The sequence below is a fragment of the Mirounga angustirostris genome, unplaced genomic scaffold (genome assembly GCF_029215605.1).
Source record: "Mirounga angustirostris isolate CCGP_5_RB_7025 unplaced genomic scaffold, mMirAng1.0.hap1 SCAF_14, whole genome shotgun sequence".
Taxonomy (NCBI): domain Eukaryota; kingdom Metazoa; phylum Chordata; class Mammalia; order Carnivora; family Phocidae; genus Mirounga; species Mirounga angustirostris.
Window position 1 is genome coordinate 55,347,075 of NW_026991722.1, and position 21,159 is coordinate 55,368,233.

At 36.9% G+C, this 21,159-nt stretch overlaps 1 protein-coding gene across 2 annotated transcripts in view; it reads right to left on the reverse strand.

The window, feature by feature from the left end:
• Positions 1–21,159, reverse strand: part of L3MBTL4 (L3MBTL histone methyl-lysine binding protein 4) — a 496,448-nt gene that overhangs the window by 213,410 nt on the left and 261,879 nt on the right. For both annotated transcript variants that reach the window (XM_064577895.1, XM_064577896.1), the window contains exon 13: positions 836–950. In XM_064577895.1, the coding sequence (XP_064433965.1) occupies positions 836–950 (115 nt within the window). The remainder of the gene's footprint in view (positions 1–835; positions 951–21,159) is intronic.

The following is a 21,159-nucleotide window of genomic DNA, read 5'->3' on the forward strand; positions in this document are numbered from 1 at the left end:
AGTTATTAAGTCAGGACCTCTTCTCACTTCTATAAGAAGTCAAGGAATTACTTCAAAGATGCAGTTCATCCTTTTAGAGCTGAGCTTCAAGCATCATTGGGCTGGCTCAATGGAAGACAACCTCATTAACAGCATAATGTGCCAGCTTCATGCCAAGAAGCCAACAGGAAAGCCACAGAGGCAGTGAGGGAACAAAACACACAAAAGAATGCAGTGCCTGCACATGTGTCTGGAACCAGCTATTAGTCATGTCAACCTAATCTGATCGAAGAAATCCTTCAAACAAAAGAATAAGATATTTTAGTTTAAGGCTCATTAAAATTTAGAGTGGTTAATTTCCTCCTTAACTTTAAGTAGCTAGAAAGGAAGAAAAAAATGAAGATACCAACAGAAGACTTTTTTTCAACTGAAGTTTTTTTAACTGCTAAAATTTAAAATATTTGTGTCTTCTAAAACTTTTTGAAATCTATAAAACAAAATTAAGATGGAATGTTTAAAAAAAACAAAATGCACTTCAGCGAAAATCAATGGTGCAAAGTAGATGGATTTAGAGCAGGTTAAGTTTCCCAAACTGAAATGTAGAAAATAAAGATTTTTCTAGACAACACTATCAAAATAATTCTTTAATGATTATTATAACCTTTCTTTTACATAAAGCATGCCCTTTGAAGTTTAACTGAATAATTAGATTTCAGTGTAGCTATAGCACTGATTAACCAATTCACCTATCAGATACTTAGCTTTAAAATACTTACAATGACATAAAAAAAACTGCATTCAGGTAGGAATTCAGGCTGAGTATTTAAAAATCAACAACAAAGAGCAAAATACTCACGATATGGGATTTCCAGTGGATGCCCTGTTATATCACACCATCCAATTGGGTGAATGTCAGGGCTGTCTGCATCCATCCAGTAGTCATATTTGTGGTCCCAGCCATCGAAATGAACCTGTTGAGTAATTAGTATTTAGTAATTCGTATTTCACTATGCCTATATCAAAATACTAGAACACAGACCTCTGAAATTGAGACTGAAATTATAATCATACATTACAACTGAAACAATATTTAAAATGTGCCATCAAAGAGCCTTCTAATCTAACCACTAAAAGCTGTTGTACCAATTTTTCCGAGGAATGAAAGTTGGTAAATAAATAAAAAAAAAATCTGTCAGAGATTGATTAGAATTTGAAGGGATAATATCAATCCATTTTCCCAACTAAGTAATAAATACAGTAATGCTGGTGGGAGGACACTTCCTCTCCTGGTTGCCATTGCAAAAATCATGTCAGTATCACCAACAAGAGTCACCAGTTTGACCTCAGTACAAGCCTTATACTATTGGAAAATGCATGGATTTTAGAGAGAGTGAAAGAAAGCAATAAATTTCAAAATCCCGACAAACAAAGAGAGATGGAGCCACTGGAACAATGGAGGCAAAGGAGTGGACAAAATATGTTGAGGTAGACAGATTAATAGCTATCTTGAGAGCTGTAAAGGATGGTGTAAGCTTTCAGGAAACCCGAGGAAGAGATATGGCTCAGGTCCAGCAATCCAGCAATCCAGCAATCCACTGTTTTGCATCTTACCTACAAAACACACATACACATAACTCACATATATACATATAGGTCCAAGAATAATTAAAATAAAACTCGATTTCTGAAACAAAAATCACATACTTTTTGCTGAAACTTATCAAACTCTATGTTTTATAAGTTTCATATCAGGATGAAAGAATCAAATTATTTGTACAGGCAAAAAAAATAAGAATGATAATATTTCATGACCTTACTCTCTTATATATTTTCTGTTCCTATCAAATGGAGAATACCTTTTACAATAAAAAATAAATCCACAATTTTTTGAAACTCATAATTTGAATAAAAAGAGCAAGATTGCATGCATTATAATAAACCAACTGAAACATAAGTCTGTTATGCAGGACATAGGACCAAAAGAAAAAAAAGGTAAAATAGTGTGTAGTAAATCCCAAATAGAGTCCAACATGTCTTCTCAAGATCCATCTTTCTAAACAAGTGGTTCTCCAGGTTTGGTTCCCAGAACATCAGCATCAGCATCACCTGGACACACATTTGAAATGCAGATTGTTGGGCCCCAACTCAACCCACTGAATCAGATACTCTAAAAGACAGGGCCTAACAATCTGTGTGTAAACCAGTCCTCCAGATGCATCGAATATAAGCAGAAGTTTGAGAACCAATAATCTTAGGAATAACTTTCAAAAGCATATTAAAGCATATTTCTACCAGATGTAGACTTCTGGCCGAGACAGAGTGGCCTTCCCCAAAGTAGCTATAAAGCTGGACAAAACATAGGAACTGACTGTTTTTAGACACTGGCCAACAGGCACTACAGATATGGAATCCCTATGTACACCTAGATGAGCCCTGTCAACCTGTGGACAATTTCCTGAGAGCAGTACAGGGAGGAGAAACATAAACAAAGCAGTCTTGCTGTGCTGAGGAGACACACATTGCAGTTCAGCGCTGGTGATGCAGCTGAAAATTGGAGGACGAACACTAGAGAGAACAGAGCTACAGGGAAAGGGACCCCAGAAATCTGTTTTTTGTTTTTGCAAGACCTTGGCCAAGGGCTGGACTGTACATACACAAGGTGAGACACAGTGACGTGAAGCAGAGAGCATCTGATACAGATGCTGCAAGTAAAATGAAGATAGCAGAGGTCACACTCACTGGGAAAGTGAGAGACCAGAGTGCAGAGATCTTAAAAATACCTTGAGAATTTGACTGAGACACCAAAAAGGCCATACTTCTGGAATAAGAACCATGTCCTAGAGTATTCTGGCCCTAAAAAAGACTAAAATCAAACCTCAACAAGCATAAGAACAGCCATCAGTATTAACTGCCTGACAGAACAAACTCTACCTTTTTTAAAGGAAGACAGGTTCTCCCAAATCTGAACAATGCATCATTCATAATGTCTAACATAAAATAAAAATGCATTTGACATGCAAATAATAAGCAGGTGAAGGTGAACCTTACTCAGTTTTTTAAAAAGAGACCCTGTGATGGCCCAGATGTTGTAATTAGTAGACAAGACCTTTTTAAGTAGCTATTAAAATATGTTTAAGGAAAAATGGTCTTGATGAAGGAACAGATAGGAAATCTCAGCAGGGAAATGGAAACTGTAAGATGTAAACAAATGGAAATTCTAGAACTGAAAAGCAAAATATCTGAAATACAAAGTTTCTGAATTGGTTTAATAACAGATTAGACATGGCAGAAAAATGGGTAAGTGAACATGAAAACAGGTTCACAGAAATTAAAGCACATACAATAAAAAATTTTGAAAATAAACAGAGCCTCAGGTACTTGTAAGATAGGATCAATTGGTCTAACAGACATGTATTTAGAGTCCAGAAGGAGAGGGGAGACAATGGAGCGGGAGTAACAGTCAAAGCAGACAAAAGTTGAAGAAGACAAGGAAATTACATCTTTAAAGCACTGAGGGAAAAAAACTGTCAACCTGAGATTTTATATCTTACAAAAAATATCCTTCAAAAAGGATTTCAGATAAACAAAAACTGAGAAAATATTCACCTATAGATGTACACTGCAAGAAATACTCTAGAAAGTATTTTAAATGAAAGGTAATAAGTATTATCAGATGGAATGACCGCAAATTTGAAAAAAAATTAACAAATTTAGAAGACCCACTCTATTTGTTTTCTACAATTACTATAAAGCCACAGTTAGGAAGACAGTGTTGTTTGGCTTAAGGATAGGCAAATACATTATTGGAACAGAAAAGATTATATCAGTTGACCCACGCATATATACTCAATTGCTTTTCAACAGATATGACAAGGCCACTCAATGGGGAAAGAGAAGTATTTTTAGCAAATGATACTGGATCAAGTGGATATCCACATGTGAAAAAATCCAAACCAGCTGATTTCTACCTCACCTCCCACATACAAAATAATTTGAAATGGACCATAGACCTAAACAAAAAGGTAAAACAATCAAACTCAAGAATAAAACTGAAGATAAAATCTTCATGATACTGGGATACTGAAGGATTTCTTAACACACAAGCAGCACTACCCATAAAAGAATAAATTGATAAATTCAATTATCATCATAATAAAAAACTTCTGTTCTTCAAAATCATCATTAATTAAAAGGAAAACCAAGCCAAGGACATTTGTAATACATTAATCGGACAAAAGACTTGACAACCCAATAAATAATGGGCAAAAGATTTAATATGCTCTATGGGGAAAAAGGTTCATGAATGGTCAATAAGTAAATAAAAAAATTCTCAACTTCACTATTCATCAAAGAGACCAAAATGAGATATACTACCACACCCACTTGTACAACTTAAATTAAATGACTGACAACATCAATTACTGGTGAGGCTGTGGAGTTCCCAGAATATTCATACAATGTCAGTGGGGCTGGAAAATTGTAAAATCACTTTAGAAAATGTTTTGCTACTTTATTATAGATTTAAGTTGTTCCTCAATTGTGACTCCTGGAAATTCCACTCAAAAGATGAAAATACAAAGCTGTGAAAACAAATGTTCCTTGCAATTTCATTCAAAATGCCAAAAGCTGAAAATAACCTAAATAACCTAAATGCCCAACAACAGATGAATTCTATTCACAAGCAACCAACCGTAGTATGGGCATAAGATGAATAGTCACCAACAAAAAGGGATAGATTGTTTATACATGCACAAACATGGCATCAATCAAACAGACATCACACAAAGAAAGAAGGCAGACACAAAAGAATACATACTATATTGTTCGATTTATATGAAGTTTGAGAACAGGCAAAGAAATCAGATCCATGTTTCTGTGGGAGAGGGTGGGGAGAAGAACTCCCCCCAAGAGAGGACAAAGGAACCTTTTGTGGTATTGGATAGGTGTCAAATCTTGATTGGGGTGGTGGTTATACAGGACATAGGTTTCTCAAAAGTCATCAAAATCCAAACACAAAATTTGTAACCTTTTATCATTTGTAAAATATAGCTCAATAAAGGTTAACTTATTTAAAATATTTCTACATGCAGCTGCTATCAAATGGGGCTATTCTGATCTTTTACTATATTTATATAGTGTGATGTATCAGCCCTCTGGACACAGCCAAACTGCATAATACTGTCAATACCAGACAACTACATATTTAGTTGTGGATCTGGGGGCAGCTGTAGTGATTAGGTACATTTTTATTTGCAGGTTACTGTGTGCAGTAACTTCTCACATTTGCTTTTTAAAAAATGCCTTAATGGAGGAGGAGCAAGATGGTGGAGGAGTAGGGACCTAAATTTCGTCTGGTCCCAGGAATTCAGCTAGATAGGGATCAAACCATTCTGAACATCTACTAACTCAACCAGAGATCAAAGAAAAGAATAGCAACAACTCTCTGAACAGAAAAGCGACCACTTTCTGGAAGGTAGGACGTACGGAGAAGTGAATCCGAGGTGATATTTGGGAAGATAGACGGCAGGGGAGGGGGCCGCCGTAGGCTACTTCTGGCAAGTGATAGAGCAGCTGAGCAAAAATCAGAACTTTTAGAAGTCGGCTCTGCTGAGGGACATCGCTCCAGTGACTAAGCGGGGGGTGGAATCCTCGCTGGGACAGTGTGCTCTCAGGACCCTCGGGGTAACAGAAAGACCAGGGGTGCCTGAGTGCGGCAGAGCTCCTGGGTATTGGAATGGGGAAGCCGGCTGCAGAGATGGAGCTGAGGAGCGGGCTCTCAGCTCAGGGTTGCCATAAACCGTGATCCGTGGCACAGTCGGGACACTGCTCTGAAAAGCAGCAGATCAGGGGAGACTCCCCTTCCTCCCCCAGGAGGAGCAGCACTGGAGCGCACCGCAGGGATCTGCTGGGTTTGGAGACTCCACACGGGATTGTGTGCCAGAGATAGAAATGCTCGGTCACAGGCCGGGTGAGCACAGAGTGCGGCTGGAAACCAGGGAGACGGGAGTGATTGATGGCTTTTCTCTGGGGGCTCCCTGAGGAGTGGGGCCCCGAGTTCTCAACTCCTCTGAGGCAGAGATTGGGAGGCCGCCATTTTCACTCTCGTCCTCCAAAGCTGTACAGAAAGCTTGCAGGGAACAAAAGCTCCCGAGAGCAAACCTGAGCAGATTACTTAGCCTGGACCCAGCAAGGGCGGGCCAATTCCACCACTGGCAAAGATATTTGGGAACCACAGCAACAGGCAGCCCCCCAGAAGATCAGCAAGAACAGCCAGCCAACACCAAGTTTACCAATGAATGAGAACGGCAGAACTCCAGTGCTAGGGGAATACTGCACATAGAAATCATGGCTTTTTCCCCCTGATTCTTTAGTCTTTAAAAATTAATTTTTGGGGGGCGCCTGGGTGGCTCAGTCATTAAGCGTCTGCCTTCGGCTCAGGTCATGATCCCAGGGTCCTGGGATCGAGCTCCGCATCGGGCTCCCTGCTCAGCCAGGAGCCTGCTTCTCCCTCTCCCGGAACTCCCCCTGCTTGTGTTCCCTCTCCAGCTGTCTCTCTCTCTCTCTCTGTCAAATAAATAAAAAAATAAAATCTTTAAAAAAATAAAATAAAGGTAAAAAAAATAAAAATTTTTTAAATTTCTTTTTTCTTTTTCTTTTTTTGAATTTTTCTTTTTCCCTTTTTCAACATCTTATCGATCTCTTTTTAAAAAATCTTTTCTTATTTTTAATTTTTAGAGTCATATTCTAAACCTTCATTGTAGTTAACTTTATTTTTGGTATATATAGAAGTTGTCCCCTCTTTAAAATTTTGAGATACAGTTTCTTCTAACAAAATATATCCTAAATCTCTAGCATATGGCTTTGTTTTAGTATCCTACCTGATCACATTCTCTCCCCCTATTTCTTTTCTTACTTTTTTCAACCAACTTCTTATCTTAACAACTCCTTTCATAAAATCTTTTATAATTTTCATTTTTACAGTCATATTCCATCCCTTCATCGTATTTACCCTTATTTCTGTACATATATAAGTTTTTCTTTCTTTAAAATTTTGGGAGGCAGTTTCTTCTAGCAGACCAAAATACACCCAAAATCTAGTGTGTGGCACTGATCTATTCACCAGCCTGATCATATTTGATCATATTCTTTTTTTTTCCTTTTTTCTTTCTTTCCCTTTATTTTCCCCCAGTTTCAGGTCTCTTCTGATTTTTTTAGGGTATATTTTTCTGGGGTCGTTGTTACCCTGTTAACATTTTGTTCTCTCATTCATCTGTTCTCCACTGAACAAAGGGACAAGACGGAAAAACTAACCTCAAAAAAAAAAAGAACAAGAGGAAGTACTGACAGCCAGGGACCTAATCAATATGGACATTAGTAAGATGTTGGAACTAGAGTGCAGAATGACGATTATACAAATACTACCTGGGCTTGAAAAAAGCATGGAAGATGCTAGAGAAACCCTTTCTGGAGCAATAAAAGACAAAAACTAGCCAAGTCGAAATCAAAAAGGCTATTAATGAGGTACAATAAAAAATGGAGGCTCTAACAGTTAGGATAAATGAGGCAGAAGAGAGAATTAGTGATATAGAAGACAAAATGATGGAGAATAAAGAAACTACTGGATCACGACGGCAGAATTTGAGAGATAAGTGATACCATAAGATGAAAAAACATTAGAATTATTGGGATCCCTAAAGAAGAAAGAGAGGGAGGGGTAAAAGGTATATTGGAGCAAATTATAGCACAGAACTTCCCTAATTTGGGGAAGGAAACAGGCATCAAAATCCAGGAAGCAGAGAGAACCCCTCTCAAAATCAATAAAAATAGGTCAACACCCCAACATCTAATACTAAAACTTACAAGTCTCAGAGACAAAGAGAATATCCTGAAAGCAGCTCGGGACAAGAGATCTGTAACCTACAATGGTAGAAACATTAGATTGGCAACAGACCTATCCACAGAGACCTGCCAGGTCAGAAAGGACAGGCAGAATATATTCAGAGCACTAAAGGAGAAAAATACGCAGCCAAGAATACTATATCCAGCTAGGCTGTCATTGAAAATAGAAGGAGAGATAAAAAGCTTCCAGGACAAACAAAAATTAAGGAATTTGCAAACACGAAACCAGCCCTACAAGAAATCTTGAAAGGGGTCCTCTAAGCAAAGAGAGAGCCTAAAAGCAACATAGACCAGAAAGGAACACAGACTATAATATACAGTAACAGTCACCTTACAGGCAATACAATGGCACTAAATTCCTATCTTTCAATAGTTACCCTGAATGTAAATGGGCTAAGTGCCCCAATCAAAAGACACAGGCTATCAGATTGCATAAAAAAACAAGACCCATCGATATGCTGTCTGCAAGAGACTCATTTTAGACCCAAAGACACCCCCAAATTGAAAGTGAGGGGGTGGAAAACCATTTACCATGCTAATGGACACCAAAAGAAAGCTGGGGTGGCTATCCTTGTATCAAATTAGATTTTAAACCAAAGACTATTATAAGAGATGAGGAAGGACACTATATCCTACTTAAAGGGTCTATCCAACAGAAAGATCTAACAATTGTAAATGTCTATGCCCCTAACATGGAAGCAGCCAATTATATAAGCCAATTAATAACAAAATCAAAGAAACACATTGACAACAATACAATAATAGTGGGGGACTTTAACACCCCCTCACTGAAATCGACAGATCATCTAAGCAAAAGATCAACAAGGAAATAAAGACTTTAAATGACACACTGGACCAAATGGACTTCACAGATATATTCAGAACATTCCATCCCAAAGCAACGGAATACACATTCTTCTCTAGTCCCCATGGAACATTCTCCAGAATAGATCACATCCTAGGTCACAAATCAGGTCTCAACCAGTACCAAAAGATTGGGATCATTCCCTGCCTATTTTCAGACCACAATGTTTTGAAGCTAGAACTCAATCACAAGAGGAAAGTCAGAAAGAACTCAAATACGTGGAGGCTAAAGAACATCCTACTAAAGAATGAATGGGCCAACCAGGAAATTAAAGAAGAATTTAAAAAATTCATGGAAACAAATGAAAGTGAAAACACAACTGTTCAAAATCTTTGGGATGCAGCAAAGGCGGTCCTAAGAGGAAAGTATAGAGCAATACAAGCCTTTCTCAAGAAACAAGAAAGGTCTCAAATATACAGCCTAACTTTACACCTAAAGGAGTGGGAGAAAGAACAGCAAATGAAGCCTAAACCCAGCAGGAGAAGAGAAATCATAAAGATCACAGCAGAAATCAATGAAATAGAAACTAAAAGAACAGTAGAACAGATCAATGAAACTAGGAGCTGGTTCTTTGAAAGAATTAACAAGATTGATAAACCCCTGGCCAGACTTATCAAAAAGAAAAGAGAAAGGACCCAAATAAATAAAATCATGAATGAAAGAGGAGAGATCACAATTGACTCCAAAGACATACAAACAATTATAAGAACATATTATGAGCAACTTTATGCCAGCAAATTTGATAATCTGGAAGAAATGGATGCATTCCTAGAGATGTATCAACTACCAAAACTGAACCAGGAAGAAATAGAATACCTGAACAGACCTATAACCACTAAGGAAATTGAAGCAGTAATCAAAACTCTCCCAAGAAACAAGAGCCCAGGGCCAGATGCCTTCCCAGGGGAATTCTACCAAACATTTAAAGAAGTAATAGCTATTCTTCTGAAACTGTTCCAAAAAATAGAAATGGAAGGAAAATTTCCAAACTCGTTTTATGAGGCCAGCATTGCCTCGATCCCCAAACCAGACAAAGACCCCATCAAAACGGAGAATTGCAGACCAATATCCCTGATGAAGATGGATGCAAAAGTTCTCACCAAAATACTAGCCAATAGGAGTCCAATAGTACATTAAAAGGATTATTCACCACAACCAATTGGGATTTACCCCTGGGCTGCAAGGTTGGTTCAACATCCACAAATCAATCAATGTGATTCAATATATTAATAAAAGAAAGAACAAGAACCATATGATCCTCTCAATAGATGCAGAAAAAGCATTTGACAAAGTACCGCATTCTTTCTTGATCAAAATTCTTCAGAGTGTAGGGCTAGAGGGTACATACCTCAATGTCATAAAAGCCATCTACGAAAAACCCACAGCGAATATCATTCTCAATGGGGAAAACCTGAGAGCTTCCCCCCTAAGTCAGGAACATGGTATGGATGTCCACTATCACCACTGTTATTCAACATAGTATTAGAAGTCCTAGCCACAGCAATCAGACAACAAAAAGAAATCAAAGGCATCCAAATCGGCAAAGAAGAAGTCAAACCCTCACTCTTTGCACATGATATGATATTTTATGTGGAAAACCCAAAAGACTCCACCCCAAGACTGCTAGAATTCATACAGGAATTCAGTCAAGTGGCAGGATATAAAATCAAAAAGCATCCACTTTTTTCAAAGAAATGGAACAAATAATCCTAAATTTGTATGGATTCAGAAAAGACCCTGAATAGCCAGAGGAATGTTGAAAAAGAGAAGCAAAGCTGGCGGCATCGCAATTCCAGACTTCAAGCTCTATTACAAAGCTGTCATCATCAAGACAGTATGGTACTGGCACAGAAACAGACACATAGATCAATGCAACAGAATAGAGAGCCCAACGTTCTCCATGGAGGACTGGGTGTTATATGCAAATAATGAATCATGGCACACTACATCAGAAACTAATGATGTAATGTATGGTGATTAACATAATATAATAAAAAAATAAAATATAATATAAATAAATAAATAAATAAATAAAAGAATAGAGAGCCCAGAAATGGACCCTCAAGTCTATGGTCAACTAATCTTTGACAAAGCAGGAAAGAATGTCCAATGGAAAAAAGACAGTCTCTTCAACAAATGGTGTTGGGAATATTGGATAGTCCCATGCAGAAGAATGAAACTGGACCATTTCCTTACACCACACACAAAAATAGACTCCAAATGGTTGAGAGACCTCAATGTGAGACAGGAGTCCATCAAAATCCTAAAGGAGAACACAGGCAGCAACCTCTTCGACCTCAGCTGCAGCAACTTCTTCCTAGAAACATCCCCAAAGGCAGGGGACGCAAGGTCAAAAATGAACTATTGGGACCTCATCAAGATAAAAAGCTTTTGCACAGCAAAAGAAACAGTCAACAAAACCCAAAGACAACCAACAGAATGGGAGAAGATATTTGCAAATGACATATCAGATAAAGGGCTAGTATCCAAAATCTATAAGAACTTCTGAAACTCAACACCCAAAGAACAAATGATCCAATCAAGAAATGGGCAGAAAACATGAACAGACATTTTTCTAAAGAAGACATCCAAATGGCCAAAAGACACATGAAAAAGTGCTCAACATTTCCCGGCGTTAGGGAAATCCAAATCAAAACCTCAATGAGATACCACCTCACACCAGTCAGAATGACTAAAATTAAAAAGTCAGGAAACGACAGATGTTAGCGGGGATGCAGAGAAAGGGGAACCCTCCTACACTGTTGGTGGGAATGCAAGCTGGTACAGCCACTCTGGAAAACAGTATGGAGGTTTCTCAAAAAGTTGAAAATAGAGCTACCGTTATGAACCAGCAATTGCACTACTGGTTATTTACCCCAAGAACTCAAATGTCGTGATCTGAAGGGGTATGTGCACCCCAATGTTTATAACAGCAATGTCCACAATAGCCAAAGTATGGAAAGAGCCGAGATGTCCATCGACAGATGAGTGGATAAAGAAGATGTGGTATATATATACAATGGAATATTATGCAGCCATCAAAAAAGGGAAATCTTGCCATGTGCAATGACGTGGATAGAACTAGAGGATATTATGCTGAGTGAAATAGTCAATCAGAGAAAGACATGTGTCATAGGATCTCAGTGATATGAGGAATTCTTAATCCCAGGAAGCAAACTGAGGGTTGCTGGAGTGGTGGGGGGTGGGAGGGATGGGGTGGCTGGGTGATAGACACTGGGGAGGGTATGTGCTATGTTGAGCACTGTGAATTGTGTAAGACTGATGAAATACAGACACCTACCTCTGAAACAAATACTACATTATATGTTTAAAAAAAAAAAAGAAGATAGTAGGAATGGAAAAATGAAGGGGGGAAATCAGAGGGGGAGATGAATCATGAGAGACTATGGACTCTGAGAAACAAACTGAGGGTCCTAGAGGGGAGGGGGCGGGGGGATGGGTTAGCCTGGTGATGGGTATTAAAGAGGGCACGTACTGAATGGAGCACTGGGAGTTATACGCAAACAATGAATCATGGAACACTACATCAAAAACTAATGATGTAATATATGGTGATTAACATAACATAATAAAATAAAATTAAAAAAAATATTTAATTGTGAAAGGCACAATCGGCACTCCTTTCAAGAATGATGCCTGTTGCTCTGGATTTACCAACAGAAAGTTTATGGAAGCATGTAAAATGGAGTGAATGAGAAATAGAAAATTTTCTCAAATTTTAAGATTTCATCCTACATGCAGTGTCCTTCTCTTTTCAGGTTGCAGTGCAACTGTTTATGTTTCAGAAGCAAGGAGACCACATACAAGACAGGCCAAATCTTGCTCTAAGAGGTCAGGTCTATTTCTGCTATTGTATCTGGACTTGGGAATCCTACTATGGAATTCAGGTCTAAAACTGAAAAAGTAAAATGACAGTATCTTTTAAAAATTTTTTGAAAGCAGATACAATGTTTTTATGTACTTTGTTAAATTTTTTCCCTTATGTTTATTAAGAAATATTAAATTACCCTTTTCAATGCTATATGTAATTACTTACAATGAAACCATGGGAATTAAAAAGAGTCCTTCCTAATCCAATGATGCAATGCTCTACTCCCCCCACAAGAGCCATGTAAACTTGGAATATATAACCAAAATCTGACCCATATACATCTTTATGGAAGATATTTTCATATCTGTGGATCTTCATATCTCTGGAGTTGAAAATCCAATTTTAAGAATTCTAACCAGATGGTCAAGTTAATAAAGGAGATTGGCATTTTAAGAATATTTACAGAGTCCTTTCATAAAGGAAAGAATTATTTTGGAAACCAAATCATCTCCATTTCATGCATTTATGATTTTCATATATTTGGGTTTGTATAAAGCTGAGTAAACATATGGACACTTCTCACTCAGGTTTTGATAAACTGGAAAACAAAGGTCAGCTAATTGAATCAAACAGTCTCAAGTTGGTAAAGGCCAGATAATTGAACCAAACAGTCTCAGTGATTGGTAAAATAACTTGGACATTTAAGAATTAGGTCAGCATATTAAAAAACAAGGCTGTACGTCTTAGTGTAAATCCAAAGCTATCAATCATCTGGACTGATACCATCTCTCTCGCTTTGCCTTATCATTACTGTCCCTCTGCTCTCCAGCCTTACCACTATGCCTCAGCCATCTTCTTGCTGCCATGACTATTAGCACTATGACTTACACACCGTCAGACCTCAAAAAGCCATCGGTGGAATGAGATGCATGGCAGTAACCATCACTCCTCACTGTTCCTTAGGGCTGGAAAATAAACAGTTTTTTATCTAGGAACACTGAAGCTAAATTTAATGCTCAATCACAACAATTTTATTAGCCTAAGTGATATTATTATGCTTGTTTGTTTCTACTATATGGTCTTTAAATTTGTAATTCCCACTTTAATGGGCTTATTTGATATGTGTAGTTTATTGTCAGAGGCCTCAAATCTATTTTAAAGGCTATGGTGAATAAATTATAAGCATGTAGATAATGTTAACTTATTCAGAAAGAGGCTCCACTGTACCTGAACTCTTCTAGCTTTAACTGAATACATTTTCAGTTAACTAGAATTAACCTTACATTTCATTTTAGAAAGAAAAACTGAGTTTTTATATTATTCCTGATATCTATTACTCGTAACTATTGGAGCTAAGAAGACTCTAGTAAATCTCACTTCATGTGATGCAGACCGCTGTTGCTGGATGGTGTGGGGGATGCAGAAATAGTACTAGACCAGACATATGTTCCTCTGTAGGACAAACATGCTCACCTCACCCCTTCACAGAAATACCACCATCATCTAAGGGCAAGAGCGCTGGGTATAGCATGGGACTCACTTTGATTGTATGCTTACATATTCCAGACACAGCTGTAAAATATATACATTATCACTTAATGTCTACAATATGTTATTTTCATAGATTCTGGAAAGGAACCTTTGAAAAGGTTTGCCGAGATCCCACTACTAGTAAACGGCAAAACCAGACTTGAGCTGAGAACAGTTTATTGAGAGAACCATATAAGAATACAAATTGTGAGGATATTCAGGAATACTATACCTAAGAATCTACTGTAGCAGAGTTAAATTACATTTTTAAAGTATAAAAAGGAATTTTCGTAATGACAATAAAATACCACGGACTAATACAGGGTTGCAGTCCAGAACTACCTATACTTTTGCACATTCAACATTAATTCTACACTGAGCCAATCTGCTCACGGGTCTATCCAGGCAAGAACAGAGGGGGAGGGAACATGGAGAAAAGGAATTATAACAGACAAGTGTATTGACTTTTTTTTTTTTTTTTTTTTTTTGAGAGAGAGAGAATGAGAGACAGAGAGCATGAGAGGGAGGAGGGTCAGAGGGAGAAGCAGACTCCCTGCCAAGCAGGGAGCCCGATGCGGGACTCGATCCCAGGACTCCAGGATCATGACCTGAGCTGAAGGCAGTCGCCCAACCAACTGAGCCACCCAGGCACCCAAGTGTATTGACTTTTAAAATTAGTCTCACACATTATTATCTCCATTTTACATAAGAAACTAATGAGATACATAGGGATTAGGAAATGTGCCCAGCATTTCCAAGTCACTGATTGTGATGTGAAACCCTCACTCTCCCCCACCCCGGCCATGAGCCTGAATTGCTCTTCAGCAGTGTTGGAACTGGAAGCCCCTACCTCCATTCCTTTCCAGAGCTTCACACCCACTCTCGGTAAATTACCTCAATTCCCTTTCCCTGCTAACCTCTCCCTAAACCCATCTGCTCTTTCACAAATATAATGGCTTCCATCTTCCTTTTAGTTCATTCCTATAATAAGTATTATAAAGAAAGACATGCAATCATTAAATTGAAAAATTAACAGCTTCACAATAGCTATTCTAAAATACATTTCATTTTTTAAGGCCACGACCCAAATTCAACATATTTCTTGGACAGTGGTTTTCAAAATTCAGTAAGCATAATACCAACTGTCTCCTGTCCTACCAGAACTCTAATTCAGGGGGTAAGGGATGTCAGGAACAATGCCTAGAAATTGTATTTTTTTAACCACACATCCTAGATTATCTGCTAAAGGTGGTTTTTGGATAAAACTTTTTAAAATGCTTCCTTAGGGTATCCCCATGGCAACAAGGTTGTTGATCAACTGAACTTGCCATTAAACTCACAGTTACATCTAAAGCAATGAAGAATAACTTATTTTTTAAAACAGTCACAAATCTTTTTTAATTCTGTAAAACAACCAGTCCAAGAGGGATCTGTTTGAAGGCCTAATGCAGAGGACATTCAACTCCAAATGTATCCATTTGTGATAAATATGTCTGCATAAGTTTCCATTTCTCTATTTCTATGGTTACTGTTATAACAAATACAGTTAGTTTTTCCCATGAAATATATTTTCCCCATAAGATTCCCACAAGAAATAAAATGCCAAATTTATAATAGAATCCCCAGGGCTTTAATTCTTGTTAAGAAATCTAAATATTTCATCAGAGTTAGGCATAATAATAGCCACATTCAGGCCTCCACAGCCACAGGTCTGTGGGTAATATCTTAGGAAGAAAAACCTCCTTCATAAGCAGTGTGAGGACACACAGTCTCAAAATCAGTTTATGGTGATAACTAACATAAATACATTTATAAGCTCTGTTGTAAGATTTAAATGTGTTAACCACTGAAGCGACATATGCTACATATCCATTGTGAATATAAAGGTTATTCACCAGGCTGTGCTGCATTCCTCTTCTGTTCAGGACACTGGTCCTCACAGTGAACACTGTTTCAACATGTACTGTCCATTTGTCCTGACATTCTGAATTTCCACTTTGGATCTGGTATCAAATCATCAAGGTTTTTCTACTAAATCACAAATTATTCATACTCATTATTTATAAACCACCAACAAAAAGGACTTTAGCTGCTTACATTAAAAGAAGGTAATATTTCTAAATATGAATAGTAGGACATAAGGCATGTGAAAGAGAAGAAAAGCTGGTTATATTTTGAGGGACCACATAATTTATTGTCCAAATGGGACATTTTAGAGTGTAAGACGAAACACTATTGAGTATCCCAGGTAAGCCAAGATACATAATTACCCTAGTCTAGGGATGATTGCTATAAATAATTCCCCCCCCCAAAAAAATGGCAAAGGGGAAATATTACACAATTCTGATTATAATATGAAAAAACCACACCAGTTAAAGTCCCCAGAGTTTCACTGATAGGAATTTATTGTACAGACATTTATATAGGGAACACTGAATAACACAATGGACAATATGATACAAGGCATAAATAATGACTTATGCAACTACATCATATCTCATTGGGTAGTATCAGCAAAAACATACACTTGCAGCTATACTTCAGAACTCAATGTATCATGAACACTATTTCTAAATTTTTGAAGTCATGGGTGGGATATATATTTTTTCTATGCATTCTTATAACTTATTAGTACAACATCAATTTTACTAGTAGCAAGTTCTAAATTACTTGCATAAATGAAAGTTTTTATCATGAATGAATGTTGGGTTTTGTCAAATGCTCTTCTTGCATCTATTGAAATAATTATGTGATTTTTTTTAGCCTGTTGATATGATGGATTATATTAATTAATTTTTGAATACTGAACCAGCCTTGCCTATCATGTATAAACCCTACTTGGTCATGGTGTATAACTCATTTTATATGTTTCTGGATTCGATGTGCTAAGTATTTTGTTGAGGATATTTGCATCCATGTTCATGGTAGATAGTGGTCTATAGTTTCCTTTTCGAGTAATGTTTTTGTGTGCCTTTGAATTTAGAGTTAATGCTGGCCTCACAGAATGAGTTAGAAAGTATTTCCCCTCCTTCTATCCTCTAAAAAAGATTATAGAGAATTGGTATAATTTCTTCACTAAATGTTTGATAGAATTCACCAGTTAAACCATCTGGGCCTGGTGCTTTCTCTTTTGGGAGATAATTAATTTTTGACTCAATTTACTTAATAGACAGAGGCCTATTCAGATTGTCTATATCTTTTTGTGTGAGTTTTGGCAGACTGTGTCTTTTAAAGAATTCGTCCACTTCATTTAGGTTATCAAATTTGTGGGCAGAGCTGCTTACAGTATTCCTTTATTACCCTTTTAACATCCATGGGATCCGTAGTGATGTCCCCTCTTTTGTTTCTGATATTGGTAATTGGTGTCCTCTCTATCTTTTTTTTAGTCAGCCTGGGTAGATGGTTGTCAATTTTACTGATCTCCAAGAACCAGGCTTTGGCTTCCTGGATCTCTACTGATTACCTGTTTTCAATTTCATGGACTTTTGCTCTAATTCTTATTTATTTTCTTTTGCTTACTTCAGATTAAATTTACTCTTCTCTCTCTAGTTTCCTAAGGTGGAAATTTAGATTACTGATTAATTTAGATCTTTCTTATTTTCTGATATATGTATTCAATGCTATAAATTTCCCTCTAAACAATGCTTTTGTTGCATCGCACAAATTTTAACAACTATGTTTTCATTTTTATTTAGTTCAAAATATTTTTTTTAATTTCTCTTGAGATTTCTTCTTTGAACTGTGTGTTACTTAGAATGTGTTATTTAATCTCCATGTATTTTGGGGTTTTCCAGTTATCTGTTTTTGATTTTTAGTTTAATTCCACTGTGGTCTGAGAGCAGACATTATATGTTTTATGTATTTTTAAAAATCTGTTAAGGTGTGTTTTATGGGTCAGAATGTGGTCAGTCTTGGTGAATGCTCCATGTAAGTTTGAGAAGAATGTGTATTCTGCTGTTGTTGGATGAAAGAGTCTATACAGTTGATTGACGGTTTTGCTGAGTTCAACTAGATCCTTACTGATTTTCTGCCTGCTGGATCTTCCCATTTCTTAGAGAGGGATGCTGAGGTCTCCAACTGTAATGATTCATCTATTTCTCTTTGTAGGTCTATCAGTTTTTGCCTCATGTAGTTTGATGATCTGTTCTTAGGTGCATACACATTAAGAATTATTATGTTTCTTGGAGAACTGACCACTTTATCATTACCTAACGTCCTTCTTTATCCCTAATCACTTCCCTTACTTTGAAGTCAGCTCTGCTTGTAATTAATATAGTTACTCCTGCTTTTTTTTTTCCACTAGTGTTAGCATAGTATTTTTTTCTCCATCCATTTTACTTTTAATCTCTATGTATCTTTATATTTAAAGTGGGTTCCTTGGAGATAACATGTAGTTGGGTCATGTATTTTTATACACTCTGATAATCTTTGTCTTATTAGCTGGTGCATTCAGACCATTGACAATCAAAATGATTACCAATATAGTTGGATTAATATCTACCATATTCACTGTTGTTTTATATTACTGTCCTTTTTCTTTGTTTCCATTTTTGTCTTCCACTTTTTCTTCTGCTTTCATGGTTCTGAATGAGTATTTTATTATTCTATTTTCTCCTCTATTAGCACATCAATTATACTTTTTTTTAACTTCTTTTAGTGGTTGACCTACAGTTTACAATTTACAGCTAACTGAAGTCCACTTTCAAATAATACCATACCATTTCACTGGTAATGTGAGTACCTTATAATAACAAAATAATATTAATCCCTTTCTCCTGCCTCTGATATCATTGCTGTCATCCAGTGTACATATATAAGCATACATAAATATATATACATATATATAAACATGTATAATATGTATAAGTAAATATAATGGAAACATTGTTGCTCTTATTATTTTGAACAAACTGTAATTTGTTAGATCAGTTAAGAATAAAAAAAGGTTTTTACTTTCTCTTCACTTATTCCTTCAGTGCTCTTTCTTTATGTAGAGCCAAGTTTCTTCCAATTTCATTTTCCTTCTCTCTAAAGAATTTCTTCTAATATTCTTGCAAGGCAGGTTTACTGGCAACAAATTCCTTCAATTTTTGTTTGTCTGAGAAGTCTTTATTTTTCCTTCACTTTTTATTAGGATAATTATGCAGGGTACAGAATTCTAGGTTGGTGGGTTTTTTTCTCTCAACACTTTAAATACTTCACTCCATTCTCTTCTTGCTTTCATGATTTCTGAGAAGACAGATTTAATTCTCACCTTGGTTCCTCTATTGGTATAGCATCCCTCTTCCCTGGCTTCTTTCAGGACTTTATCTTCGATATTCTGTAGTTTTCAAGATGATGCACCTCGGTACAGTTTTTTGGCATTTATCCAGCTTGGTGTTCTCTGTTTCCTCAATATGTGGTTTGGTGTTCAACATTAATTTGAGGAAATTCTCAATCTTTATTCTTCAAATATTTATACTCTTTCTCTCTTTTTCTTCTTCTGGTATTCTCATTACATATATGTTACTCCTTTTGTAGTTGTCCCACAGTCCTTGGACATTCTGTTGTTTTTTCCTTTGTTCTATTCACTTTTCAGTTTTAGAAATTTCTATCAAGACATCTTCTAGCTCAGAGATACTTTCTTCAGCAATGACCAGTCTGAGAAGCCCATCAAAGGCATTCTACATTTTTGCTACAGTGTTTTTTTTATCTCTAGCATTTCTTTTTAGTTCTTTCCTAGGATTTCCATCTCTCTGCTTATATTGCCCTGCTATTCTTGCATGCTGTCTACTTTATCGGTTAGAACCTTTAGCATATTAATCATAGTTGTTTTCAGTTTCCAGTCTGATAATTCTAACATCCCTGTTGTGTCTGGTTCTGATGCTTGCTCTGCCTCTTCAAAAAAATTTTTTTTGCCTTTTGGTATGCCTTATAATTTTTTCTTGATAGTCAGGCATGATGTATCAGGTAAAAGGAACAACTATAAACAAGCCTTTACTAATGTAGTGAGGTGTGGGGGAGGGTATGCATCCTACAGAATTGTGATTAGGTCTGTTTTTTTAGTGAGCCTCTGGACTATGAACTTCACAGGTGTTTCTCAGTTTTGTTCTCCTCCCTCAGCTGGAACAGGATGGTTAGAGCAGGCTAGAGTTAGGTATTTCCCTTCCTTCAAGTCAGTTAGGCTCTGGTAATATCCCAGTAAGTTAGGCTCTGGTTAACCAGTTTCCCCTGAACATAGGCCTTGCTAAGAACAGAGTGCTCTGGCCTATTTCAAAATGGTTTCTTTTCCCCTCCCTCATGTATGAGAGGATTTGTTTTGAGTATTTACCGTAATTGAGCTCCTATTAGAACCTGGCTAAGCTCCTAGAAGTAAACTTCACAATATTGTGGGGGCTGCCATGACTGGGTCCCCCAGAGTTTTTAACTTCGAGTTGCCCACATAGAGCCTCCAGCAATTCCTCAAATCCACTTCAGGTTTTCCTCCTGTTCCAGGAGGTTAACACTCCCTTTACTCACTTTTCATCTTTCCAATCTCGGGGCAACAGTTTACCCTGCATCCTCCCCTCATTTTCGAATCCAAGAAGAGTTGTTGGTTTTCTAGTCTGTTCAGCTTTTTACTTGTTGTTAGGACAGAGTGGCAACTTCCAAGCTCCTTACCTGTGGAACTGGAAACTGGAGGTATCCTCTAATTTTTTTGTCACCAGTACCAGATAATATCTGGAGCATATTTGTTGAAGCCTTTTAACATTCTATTTGTTGGACAAATGAATAAGCAAGCAAAGGTGCAGATTCAAATATGCCCATTCAAATTATGTAAACATTACTGAACAAATATATCTAAAGGATCTATTTAAGTTTAACCAAAACCTACTGATCTATTTATTTTACATATCTATCTTCTGAACTACCAACATTTTTTCCCTTTCAAGTAAAATGACACTGACATATGTGAAAGTGACTGACATGTTTTTAAGCTGTTTATTCTTTAGAAATAAAAGTAGACAAATGTTTCTCTGGGTTATAATGACTGAAGTGCTGTAGGTAAACAAAAATTTTGGTCTAGCTAAAATTA